Source organism: Dipodomys spectabilis, unplaced genomic scaffold (assembly GCF_019054845.1).
Source record: "Dipodomys spectabilis isolate Male_0828 unplaced genomic scaffold, ASM1905484v1 ptg000212l, whole genome shotgun sequence".
Classification (NCBI taxonomy): Eukaryota; Metazoa; Chordata; class Mammalia; order Rodentia; family Heteromyidae; genus Dipodomys; species Dipodomys spectabilis.
The window spans coordinates 1,370,411-1,396,150 of record NW_024870889.1 but is presented as its reverse complement, the minus strand read 5'-3'; the positions used below and the strand labels follow the sequence as shown (position 1 = coordinate 1,396,150).

Here is a 25,740-nt window from a genome sequence, read left to right as displayed (position 1 = left end):
AGCCCCATGACCAACAACCACAACAACAAAAAATCAGGCAGCACATGGTTTATCTAAGCAAAGTGACAAGCCTGGATATATTTCCCTTTATAAGTATTTATTTTTTTAAAAGCAAGCCTGTGTTTATGAAATTTAGATAATCCTTGTGAAATAATATGCTAGAGGGTAATGGAATAAAAACTGGATATCAGCAATATGAGAGAAATTTAAATTGAATTCTACAGCTTATTTTAGTGGAAAAGGTTTCTCTGCCCTTTGCAATTACAGATTTCTTCTTTTGGGAGGCAGTTTTATGAATGTGGAGTTCTCGGGTACAGTTTACCTGTTACAGTGCAAAGGGGGATGTTGGTATGTCCAGTTTTGTAACCATCTGTGGCATCTCTCTCTCCCTGTGGTTTAGGCTCAGAGCTCTGCTCTGCCTTCCTTATGTTAGCCTGTGTGGACGTGGACTGTAAGTGCACGTAAGCTACCCCATGCAGCTTTTGTAACTGCTGCTTTCCACTTGCATAGTATTTCCATGAGTCATCCTACAATGTAGCCTAAATTAGGATTTGTTCCTTTTTTGCTAGTATTAGGCTTGAACTCAGGACCTTGAGGTTATTTGGCTTGCTTGTTGAAGGTTTGAACTCTACCACTTGAGCCATGCCTCCAGTCTGACACTTTGCTGGTTAGTTGGAGATGGAGCTTTGAGGGCTTTTCTGTGTGGCTTGATCCTCCGTCCTCCAAGTCTCAACCTCCTGAGCAGCTAGGATCACATGTGTGAGCCACTGGTGCCCAGCTAATCGTGATTTTTGTATTCTAACAACATTTTATATTCTAATACAGTTTTCTTACTTCATTTGTCTCAATCTGTATTCCCAAAAGAAGATTAGGCCTTTTTAAAATGTAAACATTTATGGTTTTTTTTTTTTTTTTTTTTTTGTCTGTTGTGGGGCTTGAACTCTGGGCCTGGGTGTTGTCCGTGAGTTCTTCAGCTCAAGGCAAGCGCTCTACACTTGAGCCACAGCACCACTTAACATTTTCTGGTGGCTTATTGGAGATAAGATCTCATGGACTTTGCTGCTGGCTGGCTTAGAACTACGATCCTCAGATCTCAGCCTCCTCAGTAGCTAGGATTATAGGCGTGAGCCACCAGCTTCTGGCCTTTCTCTTTTTCTCTGTTTCTCTGTCTCTGTCTCTCTCTCATCAGTCATATGGCTTGAATTTAGGGCCTGGATGCTTAAGATTAGTGTTCTACCACTTGAGCCATAGTTCTACATCCAGTGTTTAAAAGGTGGTTAATTGGAGATAAAGTCTCATGGACTTTCTTGCCCAAGTTGGCTTTGAACTGCAATTCTCAGATCTCTGTCTCTTGAGGAGCTGAGATTACAGGGTGTGAGCCACCAGCAAACAACTAGAGGCTTTTCTTTATTTGTGATGCTAAAATTTACTTTTTTTTTTGTCTGGTCGTGGGGCTTGAACTCTGGGCCTGGGCGCTGTCCCTCAGCTCTTCAGCTCAAGGAGAGCACTCTACCACTTGAGCCACAGCGCCACTTCCAGCTTTTTCTGCTTGTGTGGTATTGAGGAATCGAACCTAGGGCCTCATGCATGCAAAGCAAGCACTCTACCAGTGAGCCTCCTTCCCACCCCTGTGATGCTAAAATTTGAACTTGGAGCGTGTGCTTGCTAGGCAAGGGCCTTTCCACTCTTACATGCTCCTGGGCGTGTTTCATGAGACATAGTGAAGTTCCCAGACTTGGTTTAGTGTAGAGTGTATTTTGTTTCTTATTTATTTATTTATTTTTGTGATGTTAGGTGTTGAACCTAGGGCCTGTACTTGCTGGACTACTGCCTACTGCTTAGCTACACCCAAGCTCCAGAGTGTTTATCACTCATTTATACTACCATCAGAATATAGTGCCTTTTAGCGGGGGGTTTTATTTTTATTTTTTGCCAGTCCTGGGGCTTGAACTCAGGGGGCCACTGTCCCTGAGCTTCTTTTGCTCAAGGCTAGCACTACCACTTGAGCCACAGCGCCACTTCTGGCCTTTTCTGTGTATGTGGTGCTGAGGAATGGAACCCCGGGCTTCCTGTGTGCTAGGCAAGCGCTCTACCACTGAGCCACCTGCCCAGCCATTGGGCGATATTTTTAGGGTATGTTCAACCTTTTCCTAAAGTTTAGTTTTCTGCTTACTAGGCTTATTGTCTTTCATATTTGTTTTGATTAATAATTACTGCTCTCTTAGAAACATCATCCACTATATTAGTAACTTCTGGTGTATGTTTCTTAGTGTGATTTTCTAATTTCCAGTAAACACTTTAAAATGATTTGTATCTAAAGTCATTTAATTACCTTATTTTCTCTTATGTCTATTAGTATCATTTTAAGTTTTCACCCAAGTTAGAGGAGCTACCAGTTTCATATTGTCAAAATTTATAACACTTGGAGTCCTCTCATCTCCTGCACAGGAAACAGGAAATGTTTCTCCCATTTCCCCTTTATCCTGATAATATTAAAATAATAATTCCAGCGGGGAGCTGGTGGCTCATCCTATAATCCTAGCTACTCAGAAGGCTGAGATCTAAGGATTGTGGTTCGACAGCAGCCTGGGCAGAAAAGACCTTGTGAGACACTTATTGCTACTTCACTCAAAAAAGAAAGAGGAGCTGTGGCTCCAAGTGGTAGAGTGCTGCCCTTGAGCAAAACAGCTCAGGAATAGCACTTAGGCCCTGAGTTCAAGCTCCACAACCAAAATAATAATAATTCCTTAATAAAAATGCCAAAAAATTACAACATTTAAATTGTATAACTACAAGGAAATCCCTCCCCTTCCCTCCTCCCTTTCCTTCCTTTCTTTCTTCTTCCCTACCCTCCCTCCCTCCCTTCCTCCCTCCCTCCCTCCCTCCCTCCCTCCCTCCTTCCCTCCCTCCTCCCCCCTCTCTTTCTTTCTTTCATCCCAGATACTGAGCTTGAACTCAGGGCTCTAGCAGTCTTACCTGGCTTTGTTGTGTATGGCTGGTACTTTACCACTTGGAGTCATGCCTTCAGTTCCAGCTCTTTGTGAGTAGTTGGAGATAAGACTCTCATGGACTTTCCTTGAGTTGGGGTTGGCTTTGAACTTTGACCCTCACAACTCAGCCTCTTGAGTAGGATTACAGGTGTGAGCCACCAGTGCTTGGATTCCCTTCTTATTTTTTTCCCACTGCTATAGTAGTTCTAGGATTATAGACCTCCATCACCAGTGCCTAGTACTTTAAATATTTTTACAAATAAAATCTGGGCCAGGTACTGGTGGCTCATACCAGAAATCTTAACTACTCAAGAAGCTGCAGCCTGGAGGATTTCAGTTTTTTGTTTTTTTTGGGTCGGTCGTGGGTCTTGAACTCTGGGCGTGGGCGCTCTCCCTGCGCTCTTCAGCTCAAGGCCAGTGCTCTACTGCTTGAGCCACAGCGCTACTTCCAGGATTTCAGTTTGAAGTTGGCCCAGACAAAAGTCTGTGGACAGGAAGACAGAAAAGTATAACCAGCAAAATGCTGGGCTGGAGTTATGGTTCAAGTGGTAGAACACAAACTAAGCAAGTTGAGCCTAGAGCAAAGCCCTGAGTTAAGATTCAAGTACTTCCAAAATGTAATCTAAAATGAAGTATAAGCCGAGTGCTCACCAGCTCATGCTAGTGTAATTACAGCTCAGGCTTGTAATGCTAGCTCCTCAGGAGGCTGCTAGCTGAGGATTGTGGTTAGAAGTCCGTTTGGGCAGAATTGTCCCTGTGAGAGAGACTCATCTCCAATAAACTACTCAAAAAAAAAACAGAAGTGGTGCTGTGGTTCAAGTGGTAGAGTACTAGCCTTGAGTGCAAAGAGGCTCAGGGACAGTGCCCAGGCCCTGAGTTCAAGCTTCACAACCGACAAAAACAACAGCAAAAGGAAGTATAAAATACAGCACTTAAAACTGGTGTGCAGTTTTGATGGTGGCTCTCACTTCCTCGGTGCTCTGCAGAAGTCCCTTGGGGGAGCCAGGTTCACCTTGATACACCCCTGGAAATGTAAGTCCCAAGGGCAGCGGGGCGCGCTGACCAGGCTGGGACGCCTGGATAGATAGGTAGATTAGTCATGCCAGCTCTGCCAAGTGCACAGAAGCTTTACCAGCTCATAAAACGTTTATGACTCAGAAGGAATGCCAGCAATAAACAAACGGGTTCATCGTGGGCTGGCCAGGCGTGGCGTGGGGTTCATCATGGGTTGGCCAGGGGTGGCGTGGCGCAGCAGCGGGGCTGCGGGTGGTGGGTTGCAGCTCAGCGGGGAGCGGCGTCTGTGACCCTGCGTGCAGAAGCCCTCCTTTTCTGGAGTGTCTTGGAGTTTTCGCACGTGTACATTTCAGCCATCACTTCCGTTCTCAGTCCTGGCCGTGACGGGTGATGGGCCGCCTCCCGCCCGGGTCTGCGTGGCCCACTGGCTTCCCGAGGTTTGCAGGGCATCTTGATGAGTGCCGTTTGCACCTCTGCCTTACACACTCCCCTCTCACACCTGTGTGGCTTGTCTGTGTCAAGGACAGTCTCCCGTTTCAGTGGGTGTTGTTAGTTTGCCACTCGTCTGAGTTGCTCCTGCTGGTGGTTTTTGCCCACGCGCCCTGGAGGACGGCCCCTGCCCTCAGGGACTGTGGGTGGGGTCTGCAGAGCCCGAGCTGCCTGTGTGAAGCGGAAGAAATGCCACCTGCCTGGCTTCTCCGCTGGGAGCCTGGAGTTTGCTGTGTAAAATGGGGGTGCCGGGGCTCACGCCTGTCGTCTTAGCTACTCAGGAGCTAGGATCTGAAGATCTGGGTTCAAAGCCAGCCTGAGCAGGAAAGTCTGTGAGACTCCTTATCTCCAATTAACCACAGAAAATGCTGGAAATGCTGCTGCTTTGAGGAGAAAAAGTGCCAGGATAATGTCCAGGTCTTCTCCAGCACGTGCATGTGTGAGGGGCTGCAGGCCCCCGGCTGTGGAATTCTGTGCGTGGGGCCCGAGGAAAGGCGGCCTGGCCGGGGAGGAGCTGTCAGGTGCTGTCAGAGGGCAGGGACAGGCCCCAAGTGGACTTGTGTGCCTCGCACAGGCGCGCACGGGGGCTTTCATTTGTGATGGTGACTTCTGGGACAAGGAACGTCCCGGAGTCCTCCCTCCTTCCTCGGTGCTGGTGAGGGCCATGGGCGGTCTTCTGCCACCCTCCGGCCTCACCGCAGGCCTTGGTTCCCCCGCGGGCTCACCCTGGGCCTGGAGAGGTGGGTGGTGGGAACAAGGGGCTGGGCCTCACTCCTGTTCCCAGTCAGTAGAGGGACAAGAGTCCGCCCAGCCTCCAGCCCCAGGGGCAGAGGCCCCCCCCTCCCCCGACACCCTCCCACCTCGGAAGAGGTCAGGAGTGCGCTCGGGGCTGTGGGCTGCAGTCCTGATCTTGGGGAGGGGTGGGTGCCGGGGGCTGTGTGCTAGTTGAGCGCAGGGAGCACCGGTGACTCCTGCCGGGTGGTGAGGGCCTATGTGGCTTCTTTCTAGCCCTTGGGTGGTCTGCTGCAGTGAGATCCGACAGAACAGCCTGCTGGGAGCAGCTTTCTGCTGCTGGGAGCTGGAGGGGCAGTGGCCTGTTGTTTTAGAGGTGCCAATTCTGGCAGCTCTTTTTGATTTATGGAAGGACTTGTAGATTTCACAAAGCTAGTGTGTGTGTGTGTGTGTGTGTGTGTGTGTGTGTGTGTGTGTGTGTGTGTGTGTTTGAACTCAGTGCCTCACGTCCTCTTGGACTTGCTTATTTGGCTGGCACTTTACTTAAACCTTGCGCCATACCTCCAGCCTTGCTTTTTGCTGGTTATTTTTAAGACATTCCATGGGCTTTCCTCTCCAGGCTGGCTTCAAATGGTTTCTTAGAGGCTCATCCTCCTAGGATTACAAGAATGAGCCACCAGTGTTGGTTAGCTGCCCTATTTGGAAATGTTGAACAGTGGACAATCTGTCAATTAATTTTTTGGTATTTGCTTAAAAAAATTTTTTTTGGTCAGTTGTGGGACCTGAACTCTGGGCCTCAGTGCTGTCCCTCAGCTCTTCAATTCAAAGCGAGCACTCTACCACTTGAACCACAGCGCCACTTCCAGTTTTTTCTGCTTATGTGGTGCTGAGGAATCGAACCCAGGGCCTCATGCATGCAAGGCAAGCACTGTACCACTGAGCCACCTTCCCAGCCCATGCTTTAAAATTTTTTCCTTCTGGGGTGCTGGGGAAGGGTCCCAGGATCTCAAATACGCTAGGCTAGGGCCGTGTCACTGAGCTACACCTAGTTCCAAATTTTATTACTTGGCAAGCTATTTTCATTTGCGTGGGTTGTGTGCATGTTTAGTTGGTGTTGGTTGGTCCTGGGGCTTGAATTCAGGGCCTGGGTGCTGTCCCCTGAGCCTTTTTGCTTAAGGCTAGTGCTCTCCTACTTAAGCCACACCTCTACTTAGAACTTTTTTGGTGTTTTAATTAAAGGTAAGAGTCTCACAGACTTTTTCTGCCCAGGCCAGCTTAGAACCTCGATCCTCAGGCCTTGGCCTCCTGAGTAGCTGGGGTTACTGGTGAGTAGCTGGGGTTACTGGTGTGAGCCGCCAGCGCCCGGCTTTCATGTGCCTTGTGTTCAGTCATCGGTTGGCAGCTAGTTGCAGGATGGCTATCTGAAATCAGAGCAGCACTTTAAAATGCTTGGTAAGCGTCAGGCATGGTGGTTCACTCCTATAATCCTAGCTGCTCGGGAGGACGAGATCTGAGAATCATGGTTCAAAGCCAGCCCAGACAGGAAAGTCAATAAGACTCATATCCAGTTAACCACCAGAAAATCAGAAGTGGCACTGTGGCTGAAAGTGGTAGAGCGCTAGCCTTGAGTGAAAAATCTCAAAGACAGTGCTCACTAAGGCCCCGAGTTCAAGCCCCATGAACAACCAAAAAAAAAAGTCTGGTGGGGGCTGTCCTGCTTTCTTGTTTATAACTTATTTGTGTTTTAGCTCCTTTTTGCTGACATTTTTGTATTACTGAAAAGATACCAAACATTGAGATACTTTTGTTTTTTCACAAAAAGATATCTTGCCAGTGGCTCACACCTGTAATCCTAGCTACTCTGGAGGCTGAGATCTGAGGATTGCAGCCCAAGCAGGAAAGTCCGTGAGCCTCTTATCTCCAATAAATCACTTAGAAAACGGGAAGTGGTGCTATGGTTCAAGCGGTAGAGCGGGCTTGCCTTGAGCTGAAGAGCATAGAGACAACGCCCAAGCCCAGAGTTCAAGCCACACGATCCTGATCTTGACCAAAAAAAAAAAAAAGATATCTCTAGCCAGGTGCTGGTCACTCACGCCTGGCTACTCAGGAGGCTCCAATCTGAGGATCATAGTTCAAAGCCAGCCTGGGCAGAAAAGTCTGTGAGACTTTTTTTTTTTGTTTGTTTATGTGTTTATTGATAGTCCTGGGGCTTTAACTCAGGGCCTGGGCACTGTCCCTGAGCTTTGTTTGCTCAAGGCCTAGCACTCTATGACTTGAGCCACAGCACTACTTCTGGCTTTTTCTGTGTATGTGGAACTGAGGAATCAAACCCAAGGCTTCCTGCATGCTAGGCAAGCACTCTACCACTAAGCCACATTCCCTGTGAGACTATTTCCAATAAACTACTCAGAAAAGGCCAGAAGTAACACTGTTGCTCAAGTAGTAGAGCACTAGCCTAGAGCCCATGAAGCTCAGGGACAGTGTCCAGGCCCTGAGGTTGAGCCCTAGGATGGGGGTGGGGGGAGGGAGATATCTCAGAAGCACTCAGGTTTACTTGGTTCTGTGGCACTTCATTTAAAGTAGTAGTGTGCTTGTCTAACAAGTATGAAACTTTTTGTTTCCAGTATGTCTGCACTTTAACTTTGTGAGCCTTTTTTGAAAAGGTCTAGATTCTTCTGTAGATTCTTAAGTGTTTGAAAAGCTGTTTTCCCACCTTAGATTCATTGACTGGCAGTGGGTGGGGGTGGTCGGTGCTCTCAGGCCCTGGAGACCTGGCCCACCAGGACCTGCCTGTCCTGGCTGCAGAGGGGCCGGGCCGGGGCCCTCAGGCGGGGGATGCCCCCTGGCTTTGCTTTTAGGAGGAGAGCGAGCAGCCTGCTTGGTCATTTTCTCTGATTCAGAAGCAGCTAAACACCAGTTGGAAGCAGGCATCGCTGAACGGGCTGCTCTTGTGACTTTGTTGACCTGTCCGACTTCTTTATAGCCTCCAGTGTCTGACAGGATTAGGCTCTCGAGGAGTCTTACAATTTTGGTGTAAAGTTGTTTTTTCCACTCCTCTAGAGATACATATTCCTTGTATGAAAGTGCAGAGCTGGGGGCTGGGAAGGTGGCTCAGTGGTAGAGTGCTTGCCTTGCATGCATGAGGCCCTGGGTTCGATTCCTCAGCACCACATAAGCAAAAAGAAAAAAGCCGGAAGTGGCGCTGTGGCTCAAGTGGTAGAGCGCTAACCTTGAGTTGAAGAGCTGAGGGACAGCCCAGGCCCAGAGTTCAGGCCCCATGACTGGACCCCCCCAAAAAAAAAAAATACAAGAAATTAAAAAAAAAAAAAAGAAAGTGCAGAGCTGGTGACTAAGCACAGTAAAGGCTTGAAGGAAAGTTTTGGATAAAAATGATGGCTTTTTTCTATGTCATAACACATCCACTATCGAATTGAGAAAGATGCACAGCCTTGGTTAATTCAGCCTTGGACTCTGGGCAGTTATTAAGAACATCGGTGAGGGCTGGGAAGGTGGCTCAGTGGTAGAGTGCTTGCCTTGCATGCATGAGGCCCCAGGTTTGATTCCTCAGCACCACAAAAGCAGAAAAAGCCAGAAGTGGTGTTGTGGCTCAGGTGATCGAGCACTAGCCTTGAGCTGAAGAACTGAGGGACAGTGCCCAGGCTCGAGTTCACGCCCCACGACCGACCCAAAAACCCAGCACATCGGTGAACATGGATGTTCAGGCTCAGCAGCTTAACCAGGCTTTCTGTTGTTCCTAAGGTGGAGGCTGGAATTCTTAAAAAGGAATCTGTGGCTTAGCCTTGCTTTTCTCTTCCTGTTTTCCAGTTTTGAAGGAGTTCAGTTAATTGGGAATTGCCCTGCTCCTCTTTGGATGCTGGTGTCTGCCCAGCCAGCTTCGGCAGGCCACGAGCACAGACTCACTCAGCGGGGGAAGAGGAGGTGGGGACAGCCCTGTTGGGAGCAGAGGCTTCAGGGCCTGGCCGGGTCTGGTCTGGAATGGCCTCTCGGGAGAGAAGGGAGGAAGAAGGCGGTTGGGTGGCTGGCAGAGCACCCAGCTGGGGAGAGGTGGGCAGAGGGCAGGCACCATCCATGCCCTTGGGTAGTGCCAGCCGAGTGCCAGGTGCCAGGTGCCCCTGGGTAGGAAAGTAGCTCAACTAAGCGTGTTTCTGTTTTGTTTTTAAATTTAACTTTATTATTATTATAAAGGTGATGCACAGGGGTTACAGCTGCAGAAGTCACCCCTTCCCTGCTCTCTCCCTGTGTTTCCCTTCTGTCCCCACCACAAGTCGCATAGTTCAGTGCCATTGAACTGTTCCGTGGCACCGCAGGCAGCTAGGTCTGCACCAGGCTGGCCGTCCCACTGCTTCGGCTCAGCAGCGTCTCTAAGCACAAATGACAGTGTGAATGGACCCGGCCAGGCAGGGGTCCTGGGGACCTGTGTCACGTGTGAGTGCTGCGTGTTTATTTGTGTACAGTTTCGTGGCTGTTGGTACATGCACACATTCTGGCCACCATCAACCCCCCTCATCTAATTCTCGAAGGCTTTGATACCTTAAAAGAAACCTTGAGGGGCTGGGAAGGTGGCTCAGTGGTAGAGCGCTTGCCTTGCATGCCTGAGGCCCTGGGTTCGATTCCTCAGCACCACATAAGCAAAAAGAAAAAAGCTGGAAGTGGCTCTGTGGCTCAAGGGGTAGGGCGCTAGCCTTGAGCTGAAGAGCTGAGGGACAGTGCCCAGGCACAGAGTTCAGGCCCCACGACCGGACCCCTCCCCCCCCCCCAAAAAAAAAAGAAAAGAAACCTTGGACAGGTCTGCAGCCTGGCTGTCACTGCCTGTGCCGCCTGTGTCCGGAGCTTTGCCCACCCGGACACGACTCACAGGGAACCGCACCGTGCGCCATCTCCGTGACGGTTTCCCAGTTGTCTTGGAGGGGAGCCTGCAGCACCCCACTTTGACGAGCACTGGACTGGCCTCAGTCTTGGGCCTCTGCGAGTGAATATTCGTGAGTGAGTTTTTATGGCAGTGGGTTTGCATTTCTCCTGCAGAGGCCTCAAGCGTGGGGCGCTGGTCACGCCGTAACGGTTTGCTTTTTTTAAAAACATTTTTGTACATTTTTTGTTTTTACTCTTTTTTCTCCTGTTTAGAATTTTGACGAGCTGCCATACTGGTTTCCATTCTTCTCTGTTTGTATTTCCCTATGGAGAGTGCGGTGGAGTGTTCTCATAGTTACTGGTCATAGCTGTTTCTTTGGGAAAACAAAATAAATGGAAAAGACTGAGAGTATGGCGTAAGGGCAGGGCACTTCAGAGGCCGGGGTTCAGCCGACCCCCCCCCCCCCCCCCCGTGTGTGTGTGGGGGGTTATGCAATGGTGACAGGACTGAAAGCACTGCTGGAGATGGAAGATGGAAGTTTCAGTGTGTAGCCTAGACTGGCCTTGATTGAATGCAAGACCCTCCTTCTGGGACTATAGGGTCCCGCTTTGTATTCACAGCAGTGGCACAAGACAGACTGGCTATTAGATGATTAAGTTTGGAACAATAAGAAAATAAACAGTTAACTTTTCCTGTGAGTTTTAAAACAGAAGAATGTTAATGTTATAGGAAATACAGAAGCCATGTATGTGGGGAATGAAGTAATAACAGGAGGATAAAAATACCAGATGTGTTTATGAACTTGGGCCTTTTGCTTCCTTGGTCTGCTTGCTGTTCAGAAGAGGCTATTGTCTGTTCCACAGGTTCTTGAGGTGGTGTGTGACATCCTTGACACTTAGGTATATGTTCAGAAAGTTCTAGCTGCTGTTAGCAATGGGCAAATTGAATACTTATTAAATACTTGAGGTGCAAAGAATAAAAAGAGTTTAAACAGATCAAGATCCTACCTTTCATATCCACCACATAGGAAAGACTGTAAGTTTTAATCCTAACAGAATGGTTGCTTAAAACACCCTCACATTACTGAGGTGTTGCTGTCTGCTATGGACTCGTATTAGTTTGCTGAAGCTTTGCAGAGTTCTGCCTCTCGTGTTCTGCTCCCCCCTCTTCTGGACTCAGTTTCTTTTCTGGGTGCCATTTTATCAAGCATACTTTGTCCTAAGTCCTCTGGCACTGTCCTTTGGAAATGTGTTAGCAAGTCGCAGACTCAAGGGAAGAACCAGGAAGAGGAAGCTGGCGTGCTGTCACAGATGAGTGGCCAAAGCGCAGGGCTCCTCTTTGTCCTACTCCGTCCAGCGGAGTTCATCATCCAGAGCGTGGTGGAGGAAGAGGCGCAGACAGTTCCTTCCTCTGTCCTGCCCCAGCTCTGTGTGTGTGTGTGTGTGTGAGAGAGAGAGAGAGAGAGAGAGAGAGAGAGAGAAAGAGAGAGAGAAGGGGGGAAATCTCTGTATGTACATAGGACAACCCAGCCTTGTGCCGGGAGGGAGGGAGGACTCCATTTTATTTCTCTTCCTGAGTCAGCACAGGCCTAAGCTGACTCCCGTGTTGCTGTCATGGAGATGGGCCTGGTCCCCAGTGCTCGCCTGCAGGCTCGGTTCTGCGCGGCCATCTGGGGAACTGATCTATAGTGATGCTTTTTGTTTTTTAAGGTAATTGCATAAAATAGGATGGAGAAAGCTGGCCTGGCACCACACCCCCGATGCCCAGTTCACCAACAGGCATGGGAGTTAAAAAGTCATCTCCAGAGTGTGCCGTGTTTCGTACAATCGTCTCTGTTAATTGTGCTGTAACACGTATGCATATAGTCTTTCTAGTTAGCTTTAGGAAACAGCGTGTTTGTAAATATACACAATTAAAGATTTTACTCAGAATTTGGTAATGATCAGAAAATGGAAGAACACTTGGTGAGCAAAACCATTCACTGATGGTTGTTTTTGTGCAGTTACTGTGTCTCTGGCGTGGGGTGACAGCTCAGCACAGATGCCAGTGTGGGTGGACGTAGCGCCTGGCAGGGCGGTCCTGACAGAGCAGGGTCGCAGGCTCTAGGAAGTGGCCAGTGTCTTTCTGTTGATGGTTTGCTAGAGGAAGCGCGGATCACACCCGAGAGTTTACTGCCAGGCCTCTGTGACCCTCCCTACCCCGTGGCCCCCCACGTTAGGCTTGGACTGGTGGGTTGGATGATGAGAGGGAAGTGAAGGTTTTGGATGGACCAACTCTGCCTCCATTTTTTTTTTTTTTTGGTCGGTCGTGGGGCTTGAACTCTGGGCCTGGGCGCTGTCCCTCAGCTCTTCAGCTCAAGGCGAGCGCTCTACCACTTGAGCCACAGCGCCACTTCCGGTTTTCTGGTGGTTTATTGGAGATAGGAATCTCACGGTCTCTCCTGCCCGGGCTGGCTTTGAACCGCGATCCTCAGATCTCAGCCTCCTGAGTAACTAGGATTACAGGCGTGAGCCACCAGCGCCCGGCTCCAACTCTGCCTCCATTTTAAGATGACCACTTCGTAAGTATTTGGGAACATTCTTGAGGCCACACTTTGTTCTCATACGGTAAGCTGGACTACCCACCCTCCGTGCCCCTGGGCGCCGTCTCTTCAGAGTGTAGTTGATTTTGTTTTTTTTGAGTCAGTGATGGTGTTGAACTCAGGGCCTGGATGCTGTCCCTGAGCTTTATGCACAAGGTCGTGATCCATTGCTTTTGAGCTCCACTTCCAGCTTTTTGGTGGTTCATTGGAGATAAGTCTCATGGGCTTTTCTGCCTGGTCTGGCTTCAAACCACAATCTGCAGATCTCAGCCTCTTGAGTAGCGAGGATTACAGGTGTGAGTCACCAGTGCCTGGCTTCATGTGACTTGACGCCTCTTCTCTTCTCCAGACTGCTTTTAGGCCAGGTAGAGTGGATCGTACCTGTTACTCTAGCTACTGTGCTCTTCTCAGGCAAAGATCAGGAGAATCACCGTTCAAAGCCATCCTGGGCAAAAAGCTATGGAGACTCCACCTCATCTTAAAAAGTTGGGCATGAGGGCTGGGAAGGTGGCTCAGTGGTAGAGCGCTTGCCTTGCATGCCTGAGGCCCTGGGTTGGATTCCTCAGTACCACATAAGCAAAAAGAAAAAAGCTGGAAGTGGCGCTGTGGCTCAAGTGGTAGAGCGCTAGCCTTGAGCTGAAGAGCTGAGAGACAGCCCAGGCCCAGAGTTCAGGCCCCACAACCAGACCCCCCCCCAAAAAAAAAAAAAAAAAAAAAAGTTGGGCATGGTAGTATGTGTAGTTGGGATTCCAGCTACACTGGAGTCAGGGTAAAAAAAACCAAAAAAGCCAACAAACCAAACTGGAGGAGATTCTACTTGAGTAATAACTGAAGACAAAAAGGCTAGGGGTGAGGATCAAGGAGTAGAGGACCTCAGCTAGTAAGCACGAGGTCCTGAGTTCAAACCCCAGTGCTCCTAAACCAAATCAAACCTGCTTTTGTCTGGTTACATGGATAAGACCAGTAAGTAACTGGTATTGAGCAGTGGTCCTCACAGCCTTTTGGGGTAGAGTCCCCAGCTTCCTCGTTCTTCTCCTTGCCTCTGGGTTGCCGCACCCCGTCAGTCCTCAGCCCCCTGTGCTGCCTCCGCGGGTGATCTCATCCTGTGCAGGGAGCACGCTGGCTTCTGGGAGTCCGCACTGCCGTAGCCAGCCCTCCCCGGCCCCCCGGCCAGCACTGCGCGTGGCTGCTCCGGCGGGAAGTCCTCGGCCCCGCCTCACAAATGCAGCTGAGGCGTGAAGGCCCTCACTGCCCACATGACCCCGTGCCCTGGCCCTGCCCCAGTGCCCGCTGCTCCTGCCGCTCGCATCCTGCTTTCATTGGCAGGAGCTGTGAAGTCCGACAGCCGAGAGCCCCACCCTCCAGTGTGCAAGGCTTTGTCCACACCTTCCGAGGGCGCTCGCGGCCTCCCTGTGTGGGGCGGAGGCCTGCGGTCAAGAGCAAAGGTGACTCAAGTGGCCTTTGTGTACCCAGTTTAGGGGCGTCCTTGAGCTGGGTGTCATCGGATGGGTTGGAGCCACCTCCCTCCGCACTCAGCCCGGGTACGGTCACCCCCTGGCAGTGCCCCTCAAAGGACACGGCCCCCAGGCCTGGCTGGGTCTGTGGGATGGCGGTGTGAGGCCACGTGTTTGTGAGCTCTGGTGAGGCGGCGGGTTCTTGGGTTACTGCACAGAGGCCTCAGGCGCCGAGGCTCACCGTCTGGGATCCCAGCGGCTCCGTGCAGTGCCTGCCCGTCCACGCTCACAGCTGAGAGTACAGGGCCCATCATGGGCATGAGGGTGGCACACGGCTCCCCACTTGGTGACGGGGACCTCGGGAGGCCCAGAAGCACTGGCGGGCGTCCCGGAGAGGCCTGTGTGTGCTCCGGGCCGAGAGGCGTCGGCTCCTTCAGTGCGGCTCCCGCTCGTTTCCCATAGGCTCTTCGCTTTGCCAGCAGCTCCCCAAAGACAGTGCCAGGCACTGGCCACCTGGGTCGCCTTCTCTCTGGCTGGGGACTCAGTGGACAGGATCACTTTGAGGGGAGGAAGGGCACTTCGGGGGTGAGCGGCCACCAGGCAGGGCTCTGTCAGGAGTGACGCTGCCGCAGATTCAGCCCACAGGGAATGGACGTGAGAAGCCCTTCGGTGAGGCGAGTGTGCGTGTGCAGTGTGGCCTGGAGTGGCAGCGCGGCGTGGAAGGCGTGTTCCTGCTCTGCTGTGACTACGCCGTGGCTCTGCCGTGGCAGCGTGGCCTGGAAGATGGGTTCCTGCGCTGCCGTGGCTCTGCCGTGGCAGCGTGGCCTGGAAGACAGGTGCCCGCTCCGCCATGGCATGGCCTGGAAGGCGGGTGCCTGCTCTGCTGTGGCTCCGCTGTGGCAGCTGGAATGCGTGTTCCTGCTCCGTGTGGCATCTCTGGCGTTGAGCGTTCAGCTCTGCCTTGGTGCCCAGTGTCTGTCTGCGTCTCAATATTGAGAACGATTTCCCTGTCAGCGCTGAGGCGGTGCAGCCCGGCAGGCTTGCGCGGGGCCGCGCCCACACCAGCAGGCCTCTGGGAAGCGGGGCTCGGTTTCTCCGTGTGTGATTGATGGTAGAGACTCGTGACTCCAGTCTAGGGAAAGTGCCTATGCGTCCCGAGACGGCTCAGTTCTTGGAATGAGTGCGCATATTGGTGATTCGACCACATTTCCTGTGGCTGTGTCAGAACTGTAGCCAGGAGGCTGAGCCTGGTGCCATCGTGGAGCCGTGGCTCCCTGCGCCCGCGGTGTCTCCCGGGAGCCCCCCCCCACTCCCCTCCCCCCTCCTGCAGCGGTGTAGCACCAGCCTGTGCCTCCTGAAGGGACCAGAGCAGGGGTGGCTGTTGCGGGGAGGGTGCTCCCAGGCCCGGTGGGTCCAGTGGGGCTGCCAGCAGGGGGGCTGTCCCTCGGAGCCGCTGGCTCTGCCCCCGCCCCCCCCCGCGCTGTTTGCATGTCAGTGGGTGACCCACTTTGAGGTCCTGGTTTCTTCGTGGTTAATGTGGACTTTTTGTATTGGAGAATGTAAGACAGTTCTCACGTCTAAGTGTGTGGATTGGACACAGAGCTGCTAAGGCCGGACGTGTGGAGAGATAGCAGGGAGGGCGGGCTCCCACAAGGCCTGAGGCAGGTCAGCTGCCGCTGCGTGGGCAGGGCTTCTGGAGCGGCAGCGAGATGCCTCGCCGCCGGCACTGCCACCCTGGTGCGGCCCGTCCCCCACCACCCCGCCAGGCTGCTCCGACAGGCGGACTGCGGTGCTAATGCTTCATTTCACAGTGATCCAGCCAGGTCCTCCTGCTGCCCCCCAGTCCTCCCTGCAGCACTTTTCCTGTTTGAAGCAACACTGGGCTTCACTTTTCCTAACAGTTTGGGTCTTACTCCTTGTTGATTACCTCTGACCAGTAAGTGCAGAGCCATGGGGGACAGGGTATCAAGAATTCGGGGGTCTGGGCGCTGGTGGCTCATGCCTGTAACCCTAGCTACTCAGGAGGCCCAGATCTGAGGATCTCAGAAGCCAGCTAGGTAGGAAAGTCTGTGAGACTCATCTCCAATGAGAATCCCAGTCCCTGAATTCAGGACTGGCACTAAAAAAAAACCAGAGTTCAGCGGGATCTGAGTTACAGATGAATGCAAAAATCAGGAGAGTGTTTCTCTTAATAAAAGCTCACTTATCTAAAGGTAGGCACAGTGGCACATATCTGTGATGCCAGGCACGGCAGCACCTGTCCCTGATGCCAGTTCTTGGGAGGCTCGACTGGGCTACGTAATGAGACCCATCTCAGCATCTCTCCCCACAAAAACTGTTAGCTATCTAAAGGCTAAAAAAGCTTCATTCAGTCCTTTAAAGCTGAATTCCAGTATGTTCAGTGTATTCTTACCTTAGAAAATCTGTGCCCTCAGGAGAGGTTACCTCTGACCTTGCTCGGTCGGGAGCACACGGAACTGTGCCCGTGGAGCTCCCGCTCTGAGCAGCACTGGGGTGGTGGTGGAAGGCCTTTCTCGGGCCTTTGATCCAAAGAGTCGCAGCCAGGGCCCAGTGTCTCAACAGGAGGGGCGGGCTGGTGCCACCCTGAGAGCAGTTCTGCGTCCAGGGGGCACCCTCCTCCCAGCCCTGCTGGAGCGCCTCCCTGGCCCAGCTCTGCGGGCCTTAACCCCTGCACACACCAGGTGGGCGTTTGCTCACCCAGTCCCATCGAGGATTTGTTGATGGAATGTGAATTTGTTTTGCTCTTGATTTTTATTCCTTGACACAGTGTCTTGCTAGGTGAGAGCCACCATACCCAGCTAGGAGCTTACGCTTCCTGAGACTTAGAAGTTTGTTTGGTTTTATTCCACAGTTCATAGTTCACAATCACATGAGAGTTCACCCACCTCTAACATTTGTCCGTGTGAGGGTCCTAGTGTGAAGGTGTGTCTCCAGACCTGCCACCGAGCAAGAGAAAGCCTTCAGCTCAAACTAGAACCAAAAGAAGTGCATTTACAAGCATAGTATAAATTATCTTTAAAGGGGCTGAGAAGGTGGCTCAGTGGTAGAGCGCTTGCCTCGCATGCCTGAGGCCCTGGGTTCGATTCCTCAGCACCACATAAGCAAAAAGAAAAAAAAGCCGGAAGTGGCTCTGTGGCTCAAGTGGTAGAGCGCTCTCGCCTTGAGCTGAAGAGCTGAGGGACAGCGCCCAGGCCCAGAGTTCAGGCCCCACGACTGGACCAAAAAAAAAAAAAAAAATCTTTAAAGCGGGGGTTGGTTTCTTCTTTTTTTTTTTTTTTTTGTTGGTCGTGGGGCTTGAACTCTGGGCCTGGGCGCTGTCCCTCAGCTCTTCAGCTCAAGGTGAGCGCTCTACCACTTGAGCTACAGCGCCACTTCCGGTTTTCTGGTGGTTTATTGGAGATAGGAGTCTCACGGTCTCTCCTGCCCGGGCTGGCTTGGAACCACGATCCTCAGATCTCAGCCTCCTGAGTAGCTAGGATTACAGGCGTGAGCCACCAGCACCCGGCGGTTGGGTTCTTCTTATGCAGCCCAGGCCAACCTTGAACCTGAGGTCCTTCTACCTCCTAATTGAGTTGAGATTGTATTGTCGTGCTTTTAGTATTGCTTTGTCTTCATTCACACATTTTAGGAGTATGTGACAAGCTGTGTTGCACTCTACCAGATGTAATTCATAAAATTACGTCTGTTGCAATTTGTATTGGGAAGAGAACCCTGCCACTCTAAATTGGGATGAAGAGATAACATGGAGTATGCAAAATGGCTTTACCCCCCAGCAGGCTCTGACCTCCGTGGTCAGCAGTACCTGCTTCCTGCTCTTCCCTCCGCCCCCCCGGCCCCCAGCTAGGTCATGAATGCCTCCCCTTCTTCCCTCTCTCCTCCCCAGAGCTAGGTCGTTCCCAGGTTATTATTTTGTGAATTCCACTACAGAAATAGAACCCTGAAAAAAAAAATAACAGCCGGGTGCTAGTGGTTCACAACTGTAATCCTAGCTACTCAGGAGGCTGAGACCTGAGGATTGCGGTTCATAGCCAGCCCAGGCAGGAAAGTCTGTGAGACTCTTATCTCCAGTGAACCACCAGAAAACCGGAAGTGGCGCTGTGGCTCAAGCGGTTGAGCACTTGCTTTGAGCTGAAGAGCTCAAGGACAGCGCCCAGGCCCAGAGTTCAAGCCCCATGACCGACAAAAAAAATCACTTTGGTCTTGTATCTCTCAGACCTCATATCAATAAGCGATTCTTTCTGCTTTGTTTTGTGGTTGAGGAGGAATTGGGATGTGTTGTTTTCATTGGGTTTTACTGCTACTGTATTCTTACTAGCATACTGTGCCCATTTGCGAAGGTGCTGGGACTGAGGAGCCTGGTGCTGCTAGAAGTGGTGGACTCAGTTTCCAGTAAATCCTGGGCGTCCTGCCCGGCCCGGCCCCTGTCCTGAGGCGCCTGCTCTCCCGGGCTGCAGCTCAGCTCCGCCTCGCTTCCAGCCCGCAGCAAGCCACCTCTTCAAGTAATGTCCAGAGTGGTTTTGAAACATTCCAAAGCTTCCTAACTTAGAGAAGAGTTGTAGATAGCAGCACAGAGTGCTCTCCTCCCCATCTGCGCCAGTAGGTTCTCATGCGATAGCCGGAGCGCCGGCCTGCGTTGTCCGGTCCGGTGTGCTTCGTGCTTGCCTCCCCGGCAGGCAGTGAGCCAGCCCTGCCAGGCCCTCTTGTCTGGGCTCACTCCTGCAACTGGCCCTCTGTGAAATACCCCATTTCTTGCAGATGAAAACTTTTCATTGATCAACATTTAGTTTCCTGATGGATGATAACATGACCTCCTGTGTGTGTGTGTGTGTGTGTGTGTGTGCTCCCGAGTGTGCGTGTGCGTGCGAGCCACGTTCTCAGGACCCTCCAGCGCATCTGAGTCTGGACTTGTGGGATCAGTCCAGCTGCACACGTGTAGGATCCCCTCTGCACCTTGCCCAGCTCCCAGACCCAGTTCTCTGCAGTCTGCCACCTCCAGCGGGCGCCCCCTTCTGTGTCACTGGGCCTGAAGAAGAGGCGGGGGAGAGGCTGGGAGCAGGGTGGCAGCCACACCTTGCACCTCTCCTGCCTGCACCTTGTCCTTCTGGTGGTGTGGGCAACTGCTTCCCCGAGGCATTCTCCGGAGCAGCCTCTGCTCTGATTGCTCACACTCGCTGTCCCTCGCCCCTCTGCCCCTCTGCCCCTCTGTGTCCGGGTCCTGGATCCTGCGCTGGACCCCTCAGCTGTCCCACCCTTTTTCTTTTTTCTTTTGTCATGGGGCTTGAACTCTGGGCCTGGGCGCTGTCCCTGAGCTTTTCATCTCAAGGTGAGTACTCTACCACTTGAGCCACTACACCACTTCCTGTCTAATGGTGGTTTATTAGAGATAAGAGTATCAAGGACTTGGGCTGGGAAGGTGGTTCAGTGGTAGAGCGCTTGCCTTGCATGCCTGAGGCCCTGAGTTCCATTCCTCAGCACCACATAAAGCAAAATGAAAAAAGCCGGAAGTGGCACTGTGACTCAAGTGGTAGAGCGCTAGCCTTGAGCTGAAGAGCTGAGGGACAGCGCCCAGGCCCAGAGCTCAGGCCCCACGACCGGACCCAAAAAAAAAAAAAAGAGTCTCAAGGACTTTCCTTGCCCAGGCTGGCTTTGAACCTTGATCCTCAGATCTCGGCCTCTTGAGTAGCTAGGATGACAGGCGTGAGCCGCCAGTGCCTGCCTCCACCCTTTTTCTTGTCCTCCTGGTCTGCGGGGCAGCGGTCCTGCGCCGGCCGGCCGGGTGTGTGCCATCCCTGCGGGGACCCCGGGCTCCTGGCTGTCCCCACACGCAGGCAGGGTGGGGAACCTTACTTCCTTGAGGGCCATGTGCACAGGCCACACGACATTATCAGGACAGGCAGACGCGTGGCGGGCAGCCACGAGGACAGGAGAAGCGCGCGTGTCTGTCCCTTGCCTTGTGTGGCTCGTGCTGCCTCTTTGTGTGTTGGTGCTGCTTGGCCCTCGTTCTTTCCACCTCCTCCCCAGCCCTCTTCCCTGGTGGGCCCGGTGAGCCTGGTGCTGCCGCCGCCGCCGCCACCTCCTCCTCCTCCTCCTCCTCCTCCTCTAGTTTTAGCTGATTTGCTCTCAGTTGTCCAACTCTGTGCTGTTACAGTGGCCTCAGAACTGTTATAAATACTGAGTATTAAAGGTCTTGCTTTAGACTCCTCCCACTGGGTCTGTCTTTTGAGGGCCCAGCCCTGAGTCTCGCAGTTTATCTTTTCAAGCTCTGGTCTGGGTTGTTTTCCAAAGTTCTTTTGTCCACACTGGTTCTGATAAACCCACGCGCCCGCACACGCCCGCCAAGACTGCGGAGATGTGTAAGCAGCGAGAACAGGGAAGGCAGAGTAGAGGAAGGAGCCAGATGGCAGAGGATGCCCGGCGGCCCTGGGGGGACTCACTGCGACCCAGCGTCCATGGGACATTGTGGACCTTTGGGGGCATGTCGTCAGATCTCACCCCGAAATCATCAGGCATGAGAACACCTATTACAAACTCACCCCAAAATCATCTTCGGAAGTAAATGTATGCTCAGTACACGCTGTGGTCTGTCAGTTCAGTGACCAACTATCACGTAATACAGAAATGGAAATGTGGATTTCCAAAGCAGAGCAGATGCAGCATGGAGATGAGTATAGGACGTGTGTGGCGGATTTGAGCTGCGCATGGATGGCATCATCATGGGTGGGATTTGCTTCTACTTCCTTGAATGCTTCTGTGTGGTTTGTGCTCTTTGCACCATAGCTAACAGGTGTGGATTTTGGGTGTTTTGTGTAGTCTGGAATGCTGGGCTGAGCCACAGCCTGGGGAGCTCTCTACCTTCGTGTTTCAGGTGCCTGTGTTCTGGCTGATTGGTCTCTTTCCCCCCTACACCCTTCTTCATGCAACTCCCCTCTCCCCCCCTTACCTTACTGGATTTAGGACCCCGCCTACTTTGGTCTGTGAGCCCAGTTTAACTCGGTTCCCTTGTTAAAGACCTTGTTTCCTCATGTCACTTTTTTTTTTTGGGGGGGGGGGGCCTTGCACCGCTAGTACATTATCCACAGAAACCTGGCTCCGTTTCCTCATCTGTAAAATGGGCACAAGCACGCACTCGAGTCAGTGCAAGGAGTGCAGGACCAGGGCCTGTGTGTCTAGCACGGGCCCTCCTGGGTGCACAGACGCCAGCCGCTCCGCCCTGGCAGCCTGCGGGGGCAGCCTGCGGGGAGTCTCCTGCCCCGGCCCGGGGCTCCTGCGAGCTCCGCTGTTACTGGGCAGAGCTGTCCTCGAGGATAGGGCAGCCTTCCCGTGAGCCTCCGTGGGTGACGCTGGTGCGAACCAGGAGATGGGAAGAGGTTCAGCATGTTTTTGTAGCGATTGTATTTAGTTGTTCCATTGTTGTGACGGGTGTTCTACAGTGGTTACCGTTTCCTGTCAGGCAGACCGGGTAACTTTCTTTTTGGACAGTGTCATCCCTTCCTTCACTTCCACCCAGTTTCCCTCTCTAGCCTCTGCCCACAAGCTTCATTTTCTGCAGTGTACACTGAATAGCATAGGTTCCCTCCCCGTGAGGCCCCTCTAAAAGACAAAAACACTACCACCCACAACCGCAACAAACGCTTTTCCATTTCCTGGAACTTGTCATAGGGCATTTTAAATATTCAGAAGTTACGCCTTTGGGTTTTCTCCCATAAGAGTAATTGTATTTCTTTTTTCATCGTATTGTCAAGGTGATGTACAGATTGGTTATAGTTATATACATAAGGTAGTGACTATATTTCTTGTCAAACTTGTTCTCCGCTTTCCCTCCCCCCAACCCTCCATTGTATCTCTCATAATAGTATAGTTGTTGATAAATATCTGTAAATTAGCATAAATACAGACTTCTAAAGCCTTTCTGATAGTAAATATTTATTTGTTGGCAGTGTTGAACTCAGGGCCTGGGTGCTGTCCTGGAGCTCTTTTGCTCAAAGCTACAACCCGGAGCCACAGCTCTACTTCTAGCTTTTTAGGTCTTTCCTGCCCCAGCTGGGTTTGAATGAGATCCACAGATCTCAGCCTCCTGAGTAGCCAGCGGTTCCCCACCATAGTAGATGTTATGTAAAAAGCATTTTAGGTGGGTGTCAGTAACTCTCATCTATGACCTTAGCTACATGGGAGCTAGAGATTGGAAGAATCCTTATTAGAGGTCAGCATGGGCAGAAGCTTGCAAGACCCTGTGTGAAGTCAGTAGCTGGGTGTGGTGTCACACCCCTGGCGTCCCTGCTACAGCCGGAGGCATAAATGGGAAGATTGCTGTCCAGGCTGGCTCCGGCAAAACAGGAGACCCCATCTCAAAAACAAGCAGAGCAAAAAGGGCTGGCGATGTGACTCAGGAAACCAGAAGCCTGGGGTTCGGACCCAGTACCATGGAAAATCTCAGTTGAGTTTTAAGGTAGCATTAATTTGTTAAATTCATTTCTTCTTTCTGTTGACAGCGAAACCATTTACACAGCTGGTGAAGGAGATGCAGCTTCACCGCGAAGACTTTGAAATCATCAAAGTCATCGGAAGAGGCGCTTTCGGTGAGGTAGGAGAACCTTCCTCTGTTCTCTTCACCCCGAGGCTGGGTGCTCCTTGCCTGCTTGGGGTCTACCACGGAGGGAAACCTTGAGTTCTACGTAAAATAGAGACTTCCTGCGGCTCACGCCTGCAGTCCTAGCTACTCATGAGGCCGAGAGCTGAAGGCCAAGGTCCTAAGCCAGCCCAGGTAGATAAGTCTCCAATTAACCAGCAAAAAGCCAGAACGGGGGGGCTGGGAAGGTGGCTCAGTGATAGAGTGCTTGCCTGGCATGCATGAGGCCCTGGGTTCGATTCCTCAGCACCACATAAGCAGAAAAAGCTGTAAGTAGCGCTGTGGCTCAAGTGGTAGAGTGCTCGCCTTGAGCTGAAGAGCTGAGGGACAGCACCCAGGCCCAGAGTTCAGGCTCCACAACCGACAAAAAAAAAAAAGAAAAGAAAAACCAGAACTGGAGCCCTCCCCAGGCCTCAGAGGTGGACACCAGCTGCGAGCAAAACTCCCGGGAGAGAGAGAGCTCAGGGCCCTGGTGAGTTCAAGCCCAGTACCCTGGAGCATGCGCATATGTACGCACCCACCCCCTGGGTGGTGAGTAGCTCATTGGCTGGTCGGGCGGCTTTTGGTGTCAGAGGACAGAGAAAGGCTTTCAGGTTCAGGCAGCTTCCGTGCAGAGCCTTTTCTGCCTGGGTGAGATGAGCGGGTCTCCCCCGCCTTGCGCCCAGCCGCCTTGGCCGCAGGAGCCGCGGGACAGGGAGGGACATGCCACCCAGGTGGCCACAAGCAGAAAAGCGAGAGAAGGAAGGGAAAGCTGTCTTGCCAGCGTGCGTGGCTGTGCCGAGTGATCTTCACGTGGGGTGGTGCGGTGCACTTGCAGCCAGCAGCCCTGTGAGCCTGGGCTCCGGCAGGGCCCAGGGAGCTGCGTGCGGCCTTCTTGCCCGGCCTCAGCCTTGCTTCCACTGCACGTTTTTGCAGCGTCCTTGGCACGCATGCGTTCGTTCACACGGTGACTCGTTTCATGGTGCTGGGGGCCTAGCCCAGGCCTCGCAAAGGCTTTTCTCGGCTTCGGAGCCCCTTCCCCCATGCCACCCACCGGTGTCCTCACTGTTCCCACGGCCTGGCCTCAGTGCCCAGTCCTCACAGCCTCTGGGCCTGGTCTGCTCACGCTCCTGCAGCTGCTGCCGCCCCTGGACCGCCCCAGCACCCACACCCTTCGCCTCTGAGGACCTGGGCCTCGATCTGAGATGGAGCTCTGGATGTGTTTCATGCAGTCCTGCAGACACCCAGCTCCGCCCCCGTGGCCAGCCCACTTGCGCTGCGTGGCTTTGAGGTGGCCCACAGCTGACAGGGAGGGGGCGGGGAAGCCGCTCATACCCACCTGGGCCTGTGCTAGCGTGGCTAGCTGGCAAGCCAGGTGTTTGGACAGGACGGGGAGGGCGCCTCCTGGTGGGCAGGGCTCTGAGTTGTCCGTGCCCTCATCGCTTGGGCTGCCGTCAGGGCAGCAGGCCGAGGCCTGACCACCAAGTGTGGTGAAGCCAAAGGGGCTGTTCCTTACATCCCACCCCAGCTCCTGCTAACACAGTTTACTGTCAGGATCGGGAGACCAAAGGAGGGACTGGAGGGGCTGCTTAGGCCTCTCCAGCTGGCGGCACTGCCACGACATGCCCACAGCTCCTTGGGGGCGGGCTGGACTTGCGTGGGGTGTTTAGAAAGCCGGAAAACCAGGCTTCCCATCTAAGAACCGTTTGATGATGCTGCGTACAAATGTGCTGACCAGGTGCTGGGCCACCAAGGGCTCAAGTCACTGTCACAGAGCAGCCATGGTGTCACAGCGGAAGTGACTCCCATAGCCAGGGCAGGACCTTGCTACGAGTGAGCCGGGAGGCTGTGCTGGAAGAGGTGGCGTTGGAGGTGGCCTTCAAGGACTGGCTGGCCACCAAGTCTGACCGCAGAAGGCACCTGCCCTCGCCAAGCACACCAAGCCTATGATACTAGCTCAGGCTGTGGTTTGGAAACCGAGGCCCAAGTCCCTGCGGGCCACACAGTCCCCGCTCCTGTTTGGCAAGCACAAGATGGCTGGCTCTCCCTGTGCCACGGGGCTGGCTGGAGCAGAGATGGGCCCTGAAGGGCGTGGAGACTGCACGGAGCTCGCCCAGGAGCCCTGGGGGAAGTCAAGGGTTTGTTGTGCCAGTACTGGGGCTTCAGCTCAGGGCTTCATATTTCTACTTGGCTTTTTCCACTCAAGGTGAGCGCTCTTCCATTTGAGCCACACCTCTACTCCTAGCTTTGTGGTAGTTTCTTGGAGATAAAGAGTCTCACGGCCTTTCCTGCCCTGGCTGGCTGTGAACCATGATCCTCAGGTCTCAGCCTCTTGAGGGGCTGGGATTACAGGCGGGAGCCATGGCGCCCAGCTATCAGGTTTGTTTCCAGTGAACATCTCCAGATGTACCCTGGGTAGAGTGGGTGAGCCCAGGAGCCCGTTGCTGATAGAGGTTTTCCACGTGGTGTGTGTTTAAAGTCAAATTTCACTGACCAGGGCAACCTTTATGTAGAAAACTTTCCTTGGGGTCCCAGGCGGCTAGGATTCCACCGTAGCAGTAAGTATGCAAGGATTTTGTTTCATGAACTACATTTTTGTGAAACTCACATTTGTGGTCTAGGTTGCTGTTGTCAAGATGAAGAGCACTGAGCGAATTTATGCAATGAAAATACTTAACAAGTGGGAGATGCTCAAGAGAGCGGAGGTGAGTGGGGGGGAGGGATGGTGCCAGAATGAGCAAAAATGGAGAGCCAGCTAATCAGAAAAAGCCAGAAGTGGGGCTGTGGCTCACATGGTGGAGCACCAGCCTTGAGCACACAGGCCACGCAAGACCATTCCTGCCTTGAGTTCAAGCCCCATTACTGGAGGTTTATGTGCAAGGAAGGGACGGTGGCCCTAGGCTGTCGGCCTCTGCACACAGGCCGGCTCCCGGCAGCTGATCCTCTGCCGGCGCAGAGCTCAGCGCAGGTTCAGGTGGGCTGGG

General features: G+C 52.7%; 1 protein-coding gene across 2 annotated transcripts in view; it reads left to right on the top strand.

Moving 5' to 3' along the window:
- Cdc42bpb (CDC42 binding protein kinase beta) overlaps window positions 1-25,740 on the top strand; it is an 88,990-nt gene that overhangs the window by 12,418 nt on the left and 50,832 nt on the right. For both annotated transcript variants that reach the window (XM_042696858.1, XM_042696857.1), the window contains exons 2-3: window positions 22,641-22,732; window positions 25,378-25,461. In XM_042696858.1, coding sequence (XP_042552792.1) covers window positions 22,641-22,732; window positions 25,378-25,461 — 176 coding nt within the window. The remainder of the gene's footprint in view (window positions 1-22,640; window positions 22,733-25,377; window positions 25,462-25,740) is intronic.